The 18,226-nt window shown below is 44.8% G+C and overlaps 1 protein-coding gene across 1 annotated transcript in view; it reads left to right on the forward strand.

Annotated features, from left to right (window-relative positions):
• GAPVD1 (GTPase activating protein and VPS9 domains 1) overlaps positions 1 to 18,226 on the forward strand; it is a 61,650-nt gene that overhangs the window by 21,084 nt on the left and 22,340 nt on the right. Inside the window, 9 exon segments of the mRNA XM_044305296.1 lie at positions 69 to 155; positions 3,331 to 3,465; positions 4,496 to 4,685; positions 5,585 to 5,665; positions 7,740 to 7,891; positions 11,287 to 11,416; positions 15,245 to 15,394; positions 15,479 to 15,652; positions 17,897 to 18,037. Coding sequence (XP_044161231.1) covers positions 69 to 155; positions 3,331 to 3,465; positions 4,496 to 4,685; positions 5,585 to 5,665; positions 7,740 to 7,891; positions 11,287 to 11,416; positions 15,245 to 15,394; positions 15,479 to 15,652; positions 17,897 to 18,037 — 1,240 coding nt within the window.

Here is an 18,226-nt window from a genome sequence, read left to right on the forward strand (position 1 = left end):
AGTGAATACAGCTGATGTGAATGTAACAAGCCAGTCATTCAGGTCCTTCTCTTGTTACTGTGCTCTAGGTCGGCCGCCTCCTGCAGCAGTTGGCTCTGACGGGATTTGAGGAAGCGGAATCGCGTGGCAGGAACAATCTCAGTAAATTTGACAAAGTAAGTAATGTACGGTGTAGACGATGATGATTGAAGAGCTGACTCCTCATCAGGGACTTACAGATGACTCCTTGTGTGGTACACAACTCGTAAATGTGAAACGTGAGATCCCAGTGTGAACCAACTGTGCAGAAAATGCCTGGATAGTGGTAGGCCTTAAAGGGTCATTCACGTGACAGTCTTCCTTAAAGGGTCAAAAATAAACCGAATAAGGGTCTGGCCACCCCGCAATATTTTTTTACGGAAGACTAAAAATACTCTTACCGTTTTTTTTGCGGAGGAGGAGTACGAGAGTTGAAGTAATTCAAATACATTATATGTTGGGCTAAATAATATTAAGGCCTTGTTCACATCTGCATTGGAGGCTCTGTTTGCGGCCTGTGTCGCAGATTTTGTGAAAAACGCTGGACAAAAAGCCTTGCTGGTAAAAAAGACAGAACCACGAATGGAAATTCAACAGACTCCATTATAGTCCATGTTCAGCTCTGTTCCTGTCAGCTATGTGTCTGATCCAGCAGGAAGAGAAATAAATAGCGGTGGTGTGAACATGCGCCAAGAGGTTGGTATTTATGCAGGGGAACCATTAGTAGTCTAAATAAAATCTCTCGCCACCCATCAACTTCTCCAGCGTACAGTCCCACGTGAATAATATCACCCCTCGCGCGTACAGTCCCACGTAAAAACATTGCTCCCCTCCCTTCAGGATAAGGTTAAGAAGCCCCTGAAACCAGTCTGCAGTGAATGCACAGCAAGCTTTGCCAAGTGATAAAGTACAGTCCAATATAGTATCTTCCCTGTATTTTATCACTTGGCTTAATACCCTGCTGTGGATTTACTCCAGACCCCACCCAGGTATGGGAGGTAAAACCTGCCAAAATGAAAATGAAATTGAAAAAACTAAAATTATAATTAAAATAACGTTTTAACATTTTAATTTCATCTAGTGTCTGGAAAATGCATGGCAAAATTAAAAAGAAAATTCAATTTCTCCATTTTGAATTTTCTTTTCTAACTTCAGTGTGGGTCATAAGTGTCAAAAATAAATGTAAAAATAGCCTTTTTTATTTTGTCAATTAATTCTCCTCTTCCTATAGTGGGTTTTTCATGTCAAAATCATAAATCAAATGAAAACACCATGTAGAAGCTGAAAATGGTAGATTGAGATTTCAATTTAATCTCTTGCAGGCATTTTCCCTGCCAAAAGTCAAATGAAAAAGAAAGCCTATTTGAATTTTCATTTTAACTTTGTACTAACATTAAGATTCATTTAAATGAGCAGCAGTGGGAGTGGTGTGACATGCAAAATGTTCTTTAATTCCTGACTGAACAGACAGTGACTCTGTATGTCCACTAGAGGGCGCTGTGCTTCTCCACATTTCCAACAGCTAAGGCTACTTTCACACTTGGGGCAGAGTGATCCGGCAAGCAGTTCTGTCGCCAGAACGGCCTGCTGGATCCGGCAATCTGCATGCAAACGGACAACATTTTGTAGACTGATCCAGATGCGGATCCGTCTTATAAATGCATTGCAAGAACAGATCCGATTTCACAAAACAGATTTCACATTTTTACCGGTCTGCGCAGACCGGAAGGATGGATCCGGCATTGCGGTATTTTTAATGCTGCATCGGACACTAATACATTTCAATGTAAATGAATGCCGGATCCGGATGTCCTCCATTGTGTCTGTGTGACCAAAAATCTGCAGAAATGCGGAGCATCCTTGGCATCACTGTTCTGATTGCTGAGAGAGTTCAGACCCCCATGATCTGTATTGATGGCCTACAATAGCACTCAGTCGCTAGTGGGCCCAGAAGCCTGAGGGACAAAGTACATACAAAGTACATGCTGGTCAAGTCACTCTGGCTGAAGAGAAGGGGTTAGGTCTGTTGCCGTTTCACATTTTACCTCAGACACCGCAAAGGCTATGTGCTTCCCTGGCCACAAAGCTCTGAGGGATAGGGGCCCAAGCTGAACTCTTGCATCGGGGCCCCTGAGCTTTAGCTATGCCACTGCCTTCAGCACTCCAGCTGCTATGAGAGTACAACTCACAGCATGCACATTTACAGGATTCTGGGAGCTGTAGTTTCAGAACAGTTGGCGCTCCGGATGTTGCTGATCCCCAGCCTACAGTGAGCGGGGCCCGGTGTAGTAGAATACAGTGACTGCATCGGGCCCCGCTGCCATTACAGAAACAGATGCCGGCCCCCAGCCTCTCCTCCCTCTCAGCCTAATCACCGGATGGTCGCAGCATTCGCTCCATAAGACGCACTGCTATTTTTCCCTTCACTTTTGCGAAAAATACGGTACTTCTCTACTGTAAGAATAAAGGCTAATGCATGCAGTGCGTCACGTTACCGCAAAACGAACACGTTAAGTGACCATGAAGAAGCATGCTTCTCATATGCTTCACTATATGGCACGCAACGCACAGTTAAGGAGCGGCAATACTTACTTTCCATTGCGTTGTGTTCCGCTGTTACAGGGAACGCAACGCCCATGGTTAACCTAGCCTCTCACTGATAACTGATTAAGTAAATATGTTTTCTGCAGGACTAGAGACACTTGTATAAGTGAAGGGAATGGATAGTCAATAGCTCAAGACTGAAGCTGTAAACCATTAGAAATACTGCTGTCATTCAGCTAAGGCTATAAAAACTTGTAAACTCAGATTGTTAGCTTAAACTTTAAACATGACTATGGGATTCTACTGGGGAAATCATGTTTTACAATAAATTCCCCTTCCTGGATCCTCCGACTGCCCTATCATCAGCAGAAGATCAGCACACAGAGGAGAAGGCAGCGGCTTCCTAGCCAGTAGTTCTGTGGTAATGACATGTATGTTGCCTTTCTTTCCTTCAAGGAATGTATAAAATATTAAATACAGAGGAGTCGGAGACAGGGAGTCGGAAGTACCAAAAACGGAGGAGTTGGAGCATTTATCTACCGACTCCACAGCCCTGGCCTTAGCAGACCCAGATTAGCGGTGTGGTGAGGCTGTGCAGCCTTGTACAACCTGTCTGGCAGCAGTATTTCCTTTGTTACTGGGGCTAATATGTCAGCCCCAGTTACAGGATAAATCGGGAACAAAATGTGGGCTGCACAAAATGTAAATGAATTAAAAAGACACAATGCTTTTGGTATCTCTATGTAATTCTATTTTCTCTCTCCATAGGGCTGTGTTGCTGCTTTTTTGGATGTAGTTATTGGAGGCAGAGCGGTGGAAACTCCTCCATTATCTTCTGTAAATCTCCTGGAAGGGTTAAGTCGCACCGTTGTGTATATGACATACAGCCAGCTTGTCACTTTGGTGAGCACCTGCTTTGTTTTCTACAGACTACAGCAGAAATGCTTTTAGGCTGTGTTCACATCAGGTCTTTGTCCCACATTTAGCATATACACATGACTCGTTACTTGAATGGACGCCTCAGACAGATGCCGTCCATTACTATAGGGGTCCACGTCCACTGTATAAAACGTATCTGTAGAATGTCTACTTTTTTTTAACTTCTTTGCTGGACTCTGTAGCATGTGTTCAATGTTTGACAAAAACCTGATGTGAACACAGCTCTTGCCATGGAAATCTTATTCTTCATCTAACACTGCAATAAATGACCTGAGAAGGTATCGAGAAATAATAAAACCAAGGTTAAAGAGGTTGTGCGGGGGTTTTATATTGATGACCTATTTTCAGAAAAGGTCATCCAATATCTGATCGGCGGGCGTCTGAGTCCAAGCAACCCTGCCGATCAGAGGTTTGAAGTGGAGACGGCACTCATGTGAGCGCTGCTTTGAATGCTCGTCCTAGTGAAGTGCTGCCAAGACAAGTGAGACAATGCGCAGTGCAATTCTGAAAAGCAGCGCCACCTCCTCTTCAAACAGCAGTTCGGTGGGGGTGCCGAGAGTCGGACCCCCACTGATCAGATATTGATGACATATCCTGAAAAAAGGTCGTCAATATAAAAGCCCTGCACAACCCCTTTACATACATCCAGTAGTTTATTATGTGAATAATCCATCCAGCAACACATCAGACTAAACTGGCCGACCAAGGAATCCGTTCTGTAAAACAAAGTGACTCCTTAATCCTAGAGCACAATGTAAGTGACCTACTGAGTTCATGCCAATCATGCCATACAAATGTAGTTTCGGCAAACCACGGCCGAAATCTTACAACCTGGATGGTCACTTTTTCAGCAGACAAAAGACTTCCGTCTGTCATTGCAAACGATTGTTTAGGTTAAGCCAAAATCAGCCATCAAACAATTTTTTTTATCTACATGACGGTCTGTATTCTGTCTATGTCCGTAAGAGAGGTTAATGTTGCTTCTTCCTTGCAGCTTGGATTCTTGCGCAGTGTCATATCTGGGGATCAGCTGCGAGAGGAGGATAGAATGGCCCTGGAAAACCTACTGGTGACAGTGCCACAAACCAAGCCATGCAAGAACAACCATGACAGCACTCCTTACAGCACTCCTCAGCTGTCCCCCGCTACCACCCCAGCCTGCCGAAAGAACAGACTCCCTATAGGTAAGTGCCCAGTACCATAATTAAAGCACTGACTTTTACAGGTCTCCATGACTCCTATGTATGATGTGAAATGTTACAGTAATGCAGTTTACTTTTGTTACTAATGTCCAGTCCTCAGGATAAGGTCATGAAAATCATATTGATGGGGGAGACGCCCTGCATCCCCACGATCAGCTGTTTGAAGAGACGGCGGCGGTCGTGCGAGCTCTACTTCCTCTTCATGGTTACACTGTGTCGTCTTAGAAGTCTCAGCAAAAAGTGGTGTAATTACAAGCGCTTGTTTCATTCACTTGAATGGGACGAGCACTTGTAATTGCGCTGCAAGAGAGACGACGTGCAGTGTATTCTTGGAAGAGAAAGCTGTGCTTGTACGAGTTCTGTCGCCTCTTCAAACGGCTGATCAGTGGGGGTGCTGAGTCATACCTCCACCGATCAGATATTGATGACCCAGCCGGAGCATAGGGCATCTATATGTACTGGCTGCACAACCCCTTTAATTGTATTCCACACAGTGCCTGTAGCATCTCAGCCCTAGCCTCACAACAGTATTTGGGATCCATAGAACTTGGATCCTGAATTTGGCGGTAGCGTGTGTTCTCAATAGGGAGAGACTCCTCCGGTGGCTGCTTATCTTCTTGAGAACAAAGGGGCGGACATGTTGAAATGTATCATATCCGACCCTTCTATGTGATCAACGTCTACCATTGAGGAAGAGTCCGGAGGCCCCCATACACACTAGATGCTCAGCTAGGCCGGCATTAATGTAACGTCTGTGGCCACTCTAACTTGTTCTCTGTTCAGTTGTATTCCCTCTAGCAGGTATTTTTACATGTCCAATGCCAAGTCCGTAATCTAATCATATTCTTTCTTTTGCAAACTTGACCTGATTGACTCCGTAGGGCAGCAGCTTGCAGCCATGACAGTCTGGGACACGTCCGCCTCAAACCTCTCCGCTCATATAAACCTGGTGACTCCATTTGGTGTGTAACTGGGATGTTCTTCTGTCATGAAGATCGCTTCAGCCATCATGGCGTGTGACTAAGCTTGCTGGAATCGCTTCCATTAGTGGCAGCCCCTCCATAAAGTCATTCTGTCATGCAGCTGCTTGCCACAATGCATGTCCATGCCACCAACCATGTCATGTTCCCACTAGTATATTGCTTACATTTTTGGCCCAGCTGAGAGCCATGTTCTGGCCGTCCTCTGCTGTCATTCTTGCAGATTTTCTCTGAGACCATATTGACGTGCAATATATTTAATATTTTGGCCCAAATCCCTGTATTATTTTTTTATTCAAACCCTTTAAGAAGGGCATAGATGTCCTATTTCAGGTATTATGGCCGTATTCTCCCATGGAAGTATTGCAGCCGGAGAGAATAGTTCAGTATTGTGGCGCCATATAGCGGCCCTACCTATTCATAGAGGTCCTCATTCCCAATTTGCCCTTTTCCTACAGTGTTCATATCTCAACTCCCTCTACTTCTATATAGGGAAAGCATGGCATATGTCCACTGTTCTGCCTGGCATGCTCCTTGGCACTATTGAATCTGACATGGCAAAGGTTTATTCTTTTATTTCTGGCAAGCTTGGTTTACATTTCTCTCTTCTGAAGCTCCTCATCCCAGTGGAGGACATTATTCACCTCGTGCATGTATCCATAATGCGTCATTTATATATATATATATTCAGAACTGTCAAACCGCCTAAGCTGACATGTTTGTGAGCGGATATGTATATCCTTGTGCCAGATGTTCGGTGCCTGCTTATAGATATATGCATCTGTCCATATGTGTGTATTTCATTGATGTGTGTATGGATTCTTCTTTTTTTCGTACATTTGTATTTCACGGATGTCTTTTTCACTGGGGATTTAAAGGGCATCCTGCTGACAGATCTACTTTTAATACTCATTACAGAAAATAGTAGTGTTACTTACTCGGGTATGATTTTCCATAGAGTGGTTGCCACAGGATAGGTGATAACTGTATGATCAGTGGGGGTCCAACTGCTGGGACTCCCACTGTTGACAAGAGCAGGTCGTAGGCCCCAAGAGTGGCAGGTTATCCATACGTGCTGATGCTCCATTATCTATGGGACTGCTGGAGAAGATCTGGTATTTCCGGCGGTCCTATACTAAATGATTGGAGCAGTAGGGCCCCCTCTCGACCTGTCGCTTCATCAGATCGGAGAAGTAGGACTCCTATTCTCAGCATTGGTGGGTGTCTGACCTTTGGTATAAGGAGTAACTTCAAATTTTGGTGCAACCCCTTTAAGGAAGACCTGTCACCTTTCTTGACATGTCTGTTTTAGTAGATTCTGGAGCGTGACCGGCTCCTCTGTTATTCCTCCTGTATTTTGTGAATAAATTGACAAACTGAGGTTACCTTTCCCTATGTCGAAGGGTTGTGTCTCTACTGAGTTGGCGGCTGCCCGTTCATCACAAGAACCCACGTTACACCATTTGAAAGGAGTGACAGACAAGCTACTCCACTCAACACTAAGGGGCCGCCATCGTTAGCCAAGCACTTGTGCTCCTGTCCAGCAGTCCTACAGAGCTGAATTGAGTGGACGCACATTCGTATCTGTCACTGCTTTCAAACTGGGGACCATAGGCCTCCATTCTCTTGATTTGATGGACAACAGTCAGTCAGACGCGTTTTCCCTGTTCTGCGGACAAGTTGTTACAATGGGGCAACCCTTTTAACGTATCCGTTGTATATTCTTTACGGATCTTGTTAAAATTTAAGCCATTGTGTAGAACCCGGTACAGTCTTTTGAAAGTGAAAGAAAGCTTCACCATTAAGGTTTTCTTTTTAACCATTTCCCACTTTACTGTTAATAGTTCCTCTAAATTGTATTTAATGATTCATCCAGAGTCTGACTTGGATATGTTTCCTATACTTGTACTGAAAAAAGAAGAAATGGCTTTTCTATGTGTAGGGTATTGAGGAGTGAAGTGAGTGTTACTGTGTGGGGCTCTCCATACGTTTTTGCCATTCTTTCCTGTTATATTACAGATGACAAAGTAACGCTTTTTCTTGTCCCTGAATATAGTGACTCGCAGCAGGAGCAAAACCAGCCTCCTGGAGGCCGAACACGAGGGGTCCCCTCAAGATGCCATACCCCAAGATCAACCTGAGGAAGTGCTCGTAATTTCACTGGGAGCAGGGCCGCAGCTTACCCCGGGCATGATGTCCGAGAATGAGGTATTCGCAGGCACCCATTTATAGTGTTAGGGTCCATTCACACGTCCGTAAGTGTTTTGCGGATCCGCAAAAACACCGACACCTGCAATGTGCGATCTGCAATTTGCGGACCGCACATTACAGACACTATAATAGAAAATGCGTTTTCTGGTCCGCAATTGCGGACAAGAATAGGACATGTTCTATTTTTTTTTTTTTTTTTTTTAGAAACGGATTTGCGGATCCCGGAAATACAGATTCACATCCGTTCCAGCCCCATTGAAAGTGAATTGGTCCGCAAATTGCGGAACGAATGCGGGCCCAAATTACGGACGTGTGAATGGACCCTTACACTAAGTTTTGCTTGTAAAAAAGCAATACATTGCAGACAGTGCAGAATCGTCAATTCTGGTAAAAGGGAGTAAGAAAATTGTAGAAAGTATCTGTGGTTTGCACATCGAAATAAATACGGATACGTTTTTGTACATGAGGCCTTTGATTGGTTTTATACCTATTGAGCGGCATGATTGACTACAGAAAACAACAATCCATTATGGCAGATCAGCTTTTTGACAGATATCTGGCATCTGTTGCGCTCACTTGTATTATAAAAAGATGCTGATGGTCGGTAGAAAAGAAGTCTCTAGCATGGCCTGTTTAACCTGTCCCTTCCCTGTGGTGTACTGATAAGTGGGATATTGATGTGAAATGAGGTAATCGTATGTCAGTGATGACGCGGGCTAGCTCTAGTCCTGGCCCATTTAGCCTCTCCGCATTGATCGTCGGATCTGGGTGGTTTGAAAGGAACTTCAATGCAAAAAGCAAACCTTTCCACAGCTCCATCGATAGAGAAAACTATAAAAGGTGCGGCTTTCATAATATGGCAACACAGACATTTATTAGGTTTTTATATTGCAAAAGTAGTAAACCATAAAAGCCGAATTGCTACATTCCCTCCCCCCCCAACCAAAAAAAATAAATAAAAAATACAAGTTTGTCAATATATTATATATAACCAAACAAAATGTGTACAGAAATGAAAGATTCCCTCATGCTGCTATATCCAGGGGAAACTCAATTTTAAATTTTTTTTTTCCCCAAAAGTGGAAATGGATAAAGAAGGCCAAAATATATGCAGCGTTGTGTAAAAGTGTTTGTTTTTCCAGGAATAATAAAGGGGTTTTCTGAGATTTATACGGATGACCTATCCTCTGGATATGTCATCAGTATCTGAACGATGGGGGTCCAACACCCAGGACCCCCACCAATCAGCTGTTTGAGAAGGCACTGTCAATTTTGTGAGTGCCACGGCCTTCGCTCTACTTTTCCTAGGCCAATGACATGTTCATCTATCACGTGGCTTAGGAGCAGATCAGACGCCTTCAAGGGAATGGGACTGAGTTGCAGTACCTAGCGCAGCCACTATACTAGGTACGGCGCTGTGCTTGGTGAGCTGAGACAAGGCAGCAGCGCTCAGGACTTGGACAACCCCTAGGCAATGTAGGCTGGGGGCCTTTAGTTAATAGTTAAAAGGGTTTTCCGAGATTTTTATACTGATGACCTATCCCAGAGAATGGCCGCTTTCACACAAGCGAGTTGTACACTTGGACTCGGAGCGTGAGTATAAGACAGCTCCCCTTCCTGAACTCCCAGTACTGCCGGGGTCGCATAGCATTATATTGATTTATTATGCTATGTAACCCTTAGAGGTTTGGAATGTATTGGATAACAGTGAGTGACATAATGGTGTCAGTGTTATCCAATACATTCCAGAACTGTAAGAGTTACACTGCATCATAAATAAATATAATGCTATGTGACCCCGGCAGTACTGGGAGTTCAGGATGCGAGCTGTCTTATACTTGCGTTCCGAGTCCGAAGTGTACAACTCACTCGTGTGAAAGCGGCCATTCTCTGGGATAGGTAATCAGTATAAAAATCTCGGAAAACTCTTAACTATTAACTAAAGGCCCCCAGCCTGCATTGCCTATTAAAGGGGTTGTCCAAGTTAAGTAAGAAAAAAAAAAAAGCAAGTTTTAGGCAAAAAAATAAAAATTTCTATTTCCCTAGTTCTCTTCTGACCTCTGTTTAGAGTGGAAAAAAGTGCTGCCCCGAGTGGAACATCTGACTCCTGGGATACTTGGCAGCATGTTGTATGTGTAGGACTACAAGTCCTAGTTGTACAGTGACATTGCTGATACACACAGAATCTTTCCCCTTACCTGTTCTTGTGCAATGCTCTGCAGAACTCCTCCAGTCTGTCAGCTCTGTGTCTGCAGGAGGGAAGACAATGTGCCCAGCGTTTGTCTCTTCACTGCCTGCAGCTGCTCAGCAGAGCCTCCAGCCCTAAATCTGTACTGCTGATGGTAAAAGGGGTTAAACTTTCCTGAAGAATCCAGTGGGAGGGGAGACACAGGGCAGACAGGAGCAGCTGGGCCAGTGCAGGGGGCGTGGCCTGCACAGACACAGATCTACTCCCTAGGCTTGTGCACGAAACATCATGAGAGCAGAAAAAGAAGCTGACGTCACAGGTCATGTGACCCTCAGTGAAATCTGAGAAAGGAGCAACTACAGATGAAGGAAGTGAATTGTAAATGTTTGATTAGTTAGAAACGTACAAAGAACAAAAAAAATAACTCGGACAACCCCTTTAACAATTCATACTAGCCTGTCCCCACTGCTCCCGTGCTGGCTCACGTTCCTTCATCTTCCAGTCTCCGGCATGTTTTCTTCTGGTCAATGCCGAACCCAGTTATTGGTTGCAGCGGCGCAGATGACCATCTCCATGCCCCAGCTGGAAGAAATGAGAAGGATACTACTCGCGCTTCAGAAGACCCCTTGGTCCTTTCTTTACTTAATTTTTCACAATTAAAAAGTGTTGCATGGCTCTCAGGCCCACTTGTTCAGAGTTCGCCGAGTTGTAAACCACATTAAGTGCGTTGTTTTGGGGGTCACGCCCCCTTACTCATGCGAAATGTTGCGCTTGAATGTGGTTTACAACTTGTGAACAAGTGGGCCTGAGAGCGAGGCAACACTTTTTAATTGTGAAAAATAAAGTAAAGAAAGGACCAAGCGGTCTTCTGAAGCGCGAGTAGTATCCTTCTCATCTAACAACAAATATTCAAAATGTTATATGGCTGAATTGCATATGAAGTCTGAGTATCTGACTCAAAGTGAGACTCTTAGTCAGCCAGAAGTGTAAAATACAAGGGAGTACCCTGATTGAAGATGTAGGAACAGGAGCCAATGCACAAGAGCGGAGTGGTGGGAGCAGGTAAATACGAATCGTTCAATAGGTGATGCAGCCAAGGGTCTTCAGTTATTAGTTTATTCTCTGAAAAAGCCCCTTTAAAGCATGGCACATCATCCTGTGCTTTATTATAGATCTGCAGGTTCTGTTTTTTTCATGTTTTCAGGTTCTGAATATGCAGCTTGTGGACAGTGGACAAGCGGATGTTCCTGTGGACGACACAAAGCTTCATGGGAAGCCCGACAAGACCTTGCGCTTTTCTCTCTGTAGTGATAACTTGGAAGGCATTTCAGAAGGTACAGGCTTTAAGATTTCAGCTCCGTTATTTTCCTTTTATTCTTTTCTGTTTTTGCTGTTAAAGGGAACCTGTCCTCAGCTTTATGCTGCCCATACTATCGGCAGAATAAAGTATAGACAGGCGAGTTGATTTCAGAGGTCTGTCATTTATAAGTTAAAAGTAAGTGGTTGCCGAGAACCAACATCAGTCATTGCAGACCGGGCCTGGAAAAGAGTCCCGGCCACCTGAGAAGAGTCCTGGTTATTCATGACTTCCTGCTCTCCTGCCCACCTGCTGATGACTGACAGTCTTCTACCTAGTTTTCTCCCTTTCTCTCTAGGAGAGAACGGCCAATCATCAGCAGAGGGGTGAGAGAGCAGGAAATTATAATAACCATGACTCTTCTCAGGTAGATTTGACTCTTTTCAAGGCCTCGGCTGCAATGGTTATGAGGCTGGTTCTCAGCAACCACTTACCTTTAGCTCATAAATAACACACCGCTGAAATTGGCATTTCTGTCACTAATTTATGCTGCCCTCAGTGAGATCAGCTTACAGTTGATGACAGGTTCCCTTTAAAGGGCTTGTCTCATGATAAACGTTCTACAGTTTTCAAACCGGCACCAGCCACTTATTCATGGAAATCTATCTGTATAGCGCCAGCTGCTGCTTGTTCTTCTTCTAATTTCTCTGTCCACCTCATTGAGGTGGCCGCACATGCTCAGTTATGTCCTTTAACATCCACCAGTGGCAGCAGAAAGGACACACCTTCTGTGCTGCTGGCTTGAAATAAATCTAGTAGAGGAATAGGAGCAATTAATGGCGCTATTTCTGGATGTGATGTACAAGGCTGGTTCTAGCTTTGTTAGAAAGAGATCATAATGTACTATTTGATATCTGAGTTAAATTTTTCACATTAATCGTGCGATAACCCCTTTAAAGAGGAATCTGTAGATGGTTTTTATTAATGGTCTACTTTTGGGACAACCCATCATTGTATGATCCCTGCGTACTTCATTCACGCGTGAGTGTATTTGTAATGCAACTCAGTCCATTGACTTAACAGGGTTGTGCAGTCACATAATATTGATGACCTATGCATTGGAATGAGTGCTGTGAACCCTTTAAACAGCCCCTCACTGATCTGATATTGATAATCTATCCTGAGGATAGATCTTCAGTATTATTCCACTGCACAACCCGCTTAAATGGACTGAACCATACTTGTTTGGATGACTCCCTGCTGGGTCCTACGGCCTTTTTTCTTTGCATGCTCAATGGGACCGCCATTGAAAGCTTGTCCCAAGGATAGCCTAAGGATCCAGATGGGACGTGTATGCAGTATAAAATGGTTTATAGTGTAAATGCTGTGGGTTTGCTTCAAATTTCACCCTCTGGAAACAGTAAAACCCCCAACATAAATTGACTTAAAGGGGTTCTCTGCCTTTTTCTTACTGATGATCTATCCGTTGGATAGGTCACCAGCATCTGATCGGCGAGGGTCTGACTTCGGGTCCCCTCCTGATCAGTTGTTTGAAAAGGCATTGATACTCGCAGGCCGGTGACTGCACGTCTATGTCCCATGGCCTGGGCGCTGCTCTGCCCCTATTCACTTCAATGGGGATAACCTGCACCAAGGCCACATTACGTATAATCGTGGCGTCACTGGACTGTGGAAAGCAGTGAGAATGCAGAGGCGCTACTGCGAGCGCTGGTACCTTCTCACACAGCTGATCAGCTGGGGTGCCAGGTGTTGGACCCCCACCGATCAGATGCTAATGACCTAGAGGATGGCTCATCAGTAAGAAAAAGGCAGAGAACCCCTTTAATTGACAGGTCATGTCATGTGTATTCTACAGAGCAGGATGAGATTTTTTACAGTTTTATACACTGTGCTTCTATTGTCTTAGAGCTCATTCACACAAACGTGAGGGCCTCATGCCTGTGCTTTTGGTCCGCAATATACAGGACCTGTCAATGTACATTGACTCGAATGGTTCCGCAATCTGGTAGATATGGCAAAAGATAGGACATCTCCTGTCTTTTGGAGTTCAGCGGCACAGACCCAAAAACCCACGCTTCGGAGTGAGCTTCCGATCTGTGCCTCCACTCTGCAAAAGAAAGGACATGTCCTATCTTTTGCCGCATCTTGCTGATTGCGGACCCATTCAAGTCTATGTCCGCATCCTCAGCATGGAGTGTACATTGACAGGTCCCGTATATTGCAGACCGCCATTTGCATCCGCAATACGGGCACGGAGCCCTTACGTTCGTGTGAATGAGCCCTTAGACTGCAGATTCCACACTTGATCCACAGCGTACCCCTTCCCCCTTGTGGCCGTAGCCAAAATGTTTGATCAGTGGGGTCTCATCCCACTTCCTATTTGAGCATACCCTGTCGTTTCCCAAAGACTTTTCCAGTCAGACCCTCACCGGTCATATTCTGTTGATATCATATAATAGTAGAAGTGGACAATCCCCTTAGGCCTGTGACATCCCAGCCATTTATGCAGGTCGGTCCCATTTAAGTGGATGGGATTGAGCTGCAATACTAAGCTACTGTGTAATGTACAGGGCTGCAGTCTTGTGCGAATCAGACCCCAGAGATCATATATTGATGACCTAATCTGCGGATTGGTCTTCACTATTTAAATCCCCTTTGGACTAGCTGCACGCGGGGGCTTGCTGTTCTGCACAAATTCCAGTACAGATTTCTCCCCAAAAACCATGTACGGATTTGATGCAGTTATGCCTTGATTGAAAACTGTGAAATCTGCCCTAAAGAGTCACATAAAGCATTGACCTGCCGCACATTTCAGAATCCTCGTGGCAAGTCCGTTTCCGCATGGAATGAAGTAGCGGAGCGTTCATGAGATTTGTCCAATCTCGTGGACTTTTCTGGTGCTGTATTACAGTGCCATGCGTAATCCGCAAACTGTGCAGGTAGCCCTAAAGGGGATTTCCCCAGATTCATTACTTACAGGATAGATGATAAGTATGTGATTACTGGGGTCCCATATTCCCCATACAAATGGAGTGGTCTTCGCGCACTAGTTCTTTATTCAGTTTCTGCGGAACTGAATCCTATCTTTATCAGTCCTATAAACTTTGACTGGAGCGGCATTCATCACCCGTTCAAACAGGGTACCATGGGACCCCCGTGATAGTGGGGATCTCCGCAGTCGGATCCCTAGCAATCAGACATTTATCACTTTTAGGAAAGCCCCTTTAAAGGGCATCTGTCAGCAGATTTGTCCCTATGACACTGTCTGACCTGTTCCATGTGCGCTTGGCAGCTGACGGCATCTGTGTTGGTCCCGTGTTAATGTGTCCGCATTGCTGAGAAACATTGTTTTAATATATGCAACGGGGGCGTTGTCGTTACTCCTAGAGGCTCTGCTATCTCTGCAACTTCCAACCCCTCTCCACTTCGACAAGGCCAGGCAGTGTAAACGTTATTACACGTTTGGCCCTGTCAATCAAATTTGAGAGGGTGCAGCAGTTGCAGAGAGAGCAGATCCTCTAGGTGTAACTGCAACGCCCCCGTTGCTCCTAGATGCTCATTTGCATATAATAAAACTTAATTTTTCTCAGCAATGCGGACACATATGAACATGGGACCAACACAATGTCTTCAGCTGCCAAGCGCACATGTAACAGGTCGGCCAGTGTCATAGGTACAAAACTGCTGACAGATGCCCTTTTAATCTTGACCGTTTTTTAAAAGCGAGTCCTTTTGGCAGATTTGCGACATCATGTAATTAAATGGTTAATGTTGTGTTTCTGTACTCGTATGTTCTGAGATGTTAACATTTACTATGATTTGGCTGTCAATTAAAATAACATAGAAGAAGGAAATATGTCTACACCAGGTCCCTCGAACCGTTCCAACTCGGTGTCATCCCTGGACCTGGAAGGAGAGTCGGTGTCAGAAATGGGTGCTGGGCCCTCAGGCAGAAATGGTGTGGAGGCGCTGCAGCTGCTGGAGCATGAACAGGGTGAGTGCCAGTCTCCTACCTGGATCCTGTTCATAAAATGGTGGCGGACATAGAGCTCAGCCTTATTATCTCTTCCCCCTGCAGCTACCACACAGGACAACCTTGACGACAAGCTGCGCAAGTTTGAAATTCGGGATATGATGGGATTGACCGAAGACCGAGATATCTCTGAGACAGTTAGTGAGACATGGAGCACGGACGTTCTTGGCAGCGACTTTGACCCAAATATTGATGAAGACCGGCTGCAAGAAATGGCTGGTAAGAGAGAAAAAGAGGACTGGGTGTGGATTTCAATGCTTAAAGGGGTTCTCCGGTAAGAATACCATGTAACCAATTGCCAGCAGCCTGTCCCACTATGCTGGCTTCAGCGGTGACGTGCTGCTTGCGGCTACCTCACCACTGAAGCCATTTATTGGCTGCAGTGGAAGCATGTGACCAAGAACAGAGTGCAGGGACCGGAATATGGAGGCAGTGATGAGGGCTAGAGCGGCAGGGAGCATGTTAGTATGAATCCTTAGCTTACTGGGGCAGCCTGCTGGCAGCATTATTACCGGAGAACACCTTTTAAAGGGGTTGTTCATCTCCTGGCGGAATCCCATTGTGGTCACACCTGCAGAGGTAAGTATCATTGCCTGTTCCCTGCCACTGGCTCCTTTGCTGTGAACATACAGTTTGACGCCGCAGTGTTGACCTATCCCCCTTGCGTGACATCAGTTGGTCTGCCCATTTAAAGGGAGTCTGTCATCAGCAAACGCCCTATTCAACGGTTTGCGTAGACACATAGCTGTGGTTCACCTGTTTTTCATATGTTGATCCGAGTTATGATACTTATTCTTAATATGCATTTAGGCCTTTGGTGCAATCAAGGTCTCGCCATTGCTCTTGTTGCACCCAAGGTCCACTCATTTCACAGGCAGATTATCGGGAACAAGCGTTTGTAGGATCGTTCAGTCCCAATAATCTGCACAATCCGGCAGAGTAAATGCAGCATTAGTCTTGACAGCTGTGTTAGACGGCACGTGATTACTGACGTCACAAAATATTTATCCGCTGGTATTATGCAAGGTCACAGGGCATTGTGTACCGATGGCTATATATGAATGTGAGGCAGTGCTGAAGCCATTACTACATGTACTATTTTATTTTTTTCTGTTCAGCTCCCTCTAGTGGTCATTTACATGAATACTCATACAGGCTGAACTATATTTTGTTAAAAACTACATCTCCTTCTCCTACCCAACAAAGAGGTATATTTATTTCCCTGGCCACATTTATCAATGGACAAAACTTTTTTTTTTTTTTAAATCTTTTTTTCAGTTGCCATAGCTGTATAAAGGCTTATCTCTTCTGAGATGAGTTGTATTAAGACTGTATAACTTTGGTATAAGAGGACTTCATATATATCCCATGGGTGACCTTGACATTTAAAGGAGTTAAATCTCTCTGACTTTATCCATTACTGCAAGACCAGTGTATAGTGCTGCATCAAAATGTCGTCTAGAAGCCTACGTACCAGAATTTGGGTTAGGGGTGGTAAAAGTTGGCCATACACCTTAAGGGGAATCGGTCACCAACAATCTTGGACTATCATGAGTGGTACTGCAAATGACTCAAGAATGTAATTTTTTATTTTCCAATACTGCCCCTTGTTTCCCCATTTTCTAAGCTGCACTGAAATACACAGTCCGGACTGCTGTGCCGAACATAATGGAGAGGACTCATGCGCAGCAGTCCTAAAAGTGTACTTCATTGGAGCTGTCTAGTGACCTGAACTCCTCTGCAGTACTGCTTATGTAATACTCCAAAATCGTGGTGACAGCTTCCGATGCGCCAGGGGGCCCAAGACCTCCTCTCTGCTCCTGGCCGGATACATGATAAGCTCTCAACAATAATTAACACTGTGAGGATGAGGTACTCATACACCCGGCCAGCGACCGCACATGTCCTCCTGAATTCAGCTGCTATTGATGGCCACCACAGAGGGGCAGTATAGTGTGCTGCACTGTGGTATATAGTTCTAATAGGATGGTATTTTGCGCTATGGTATTGCTGACCACGCCTATTTGTGTTGCGGTGTCTTCTGTCGGTTTGGAACCACCTCTTACCTAGGGCCATATGTATGGGACTGCCCCATACATGTTTGCTTAGCTTAACCGTGCATACATATGTTCTCATTAGGGAGAGGGGGGATTAAGCCGCTGCCAGACACCTCTGAAGATGGCTCACCTTCCATGATATTTCATCAATTCATAAGTCATGTGCACCGAAAATCTCCTGAGTATGATTATATTTCTTAGAGGTTTTCCACCCATGGCATGTGAAATGCCGTGGCGGTGTGATCAGTCTGTTTGGCAGCCACGTATGCACATTCTGTAGTGGAAAAAACTGGAGCTACACAAAAAGCCACGTGAGCAGGATTGCTGGATGTCCTATCAGCCAGGCCTTCATCAGTCACTCTGTGGGATGTCTACTTGAGAATACTGTAAATCTGTCTTATTCTAGGTGCAGCGGCAGAAAATATGCTGGGTAGTCTGCTTTGCTTACCTGGGTCGGGCTCCATACTACTTGACCCTTGTACTGGATCCACTATATCGGAGACCACCAGTGAAGCATGGAGTGTAGAGGTCCTGCCCAGTGATTCGGGTGAGTCTCAATACTTGGCATCAGTTTAGTCTGCATATCCTGATTATACGTTATACGTGCGTCTGCTGTAAGAAGGTAACATTTCACACCCACAGAAAACCTTCATCGGTTCCCAGTGACTTTTATAACATGAAGTATGACCCAGGTGTAAATGTTTGTATATTTTTATTATTTCAAACAAATACATTT

Source organism: Bufo gargarizans, chromosome 9, assembly GCF_014858855.1.
Source record: "Bufo gargarizans isolate SCDJY-AF-19 chromosome 9, ASM1485885v1, whole genome shotgun sequence".
Classification (NCBI taxonomy): domain Eukaryota; kingdom Metazoa; phylum Chordata; class Amphibia; order Anura; family Bufonidae; genus Bufo; species Bufo gargarizans.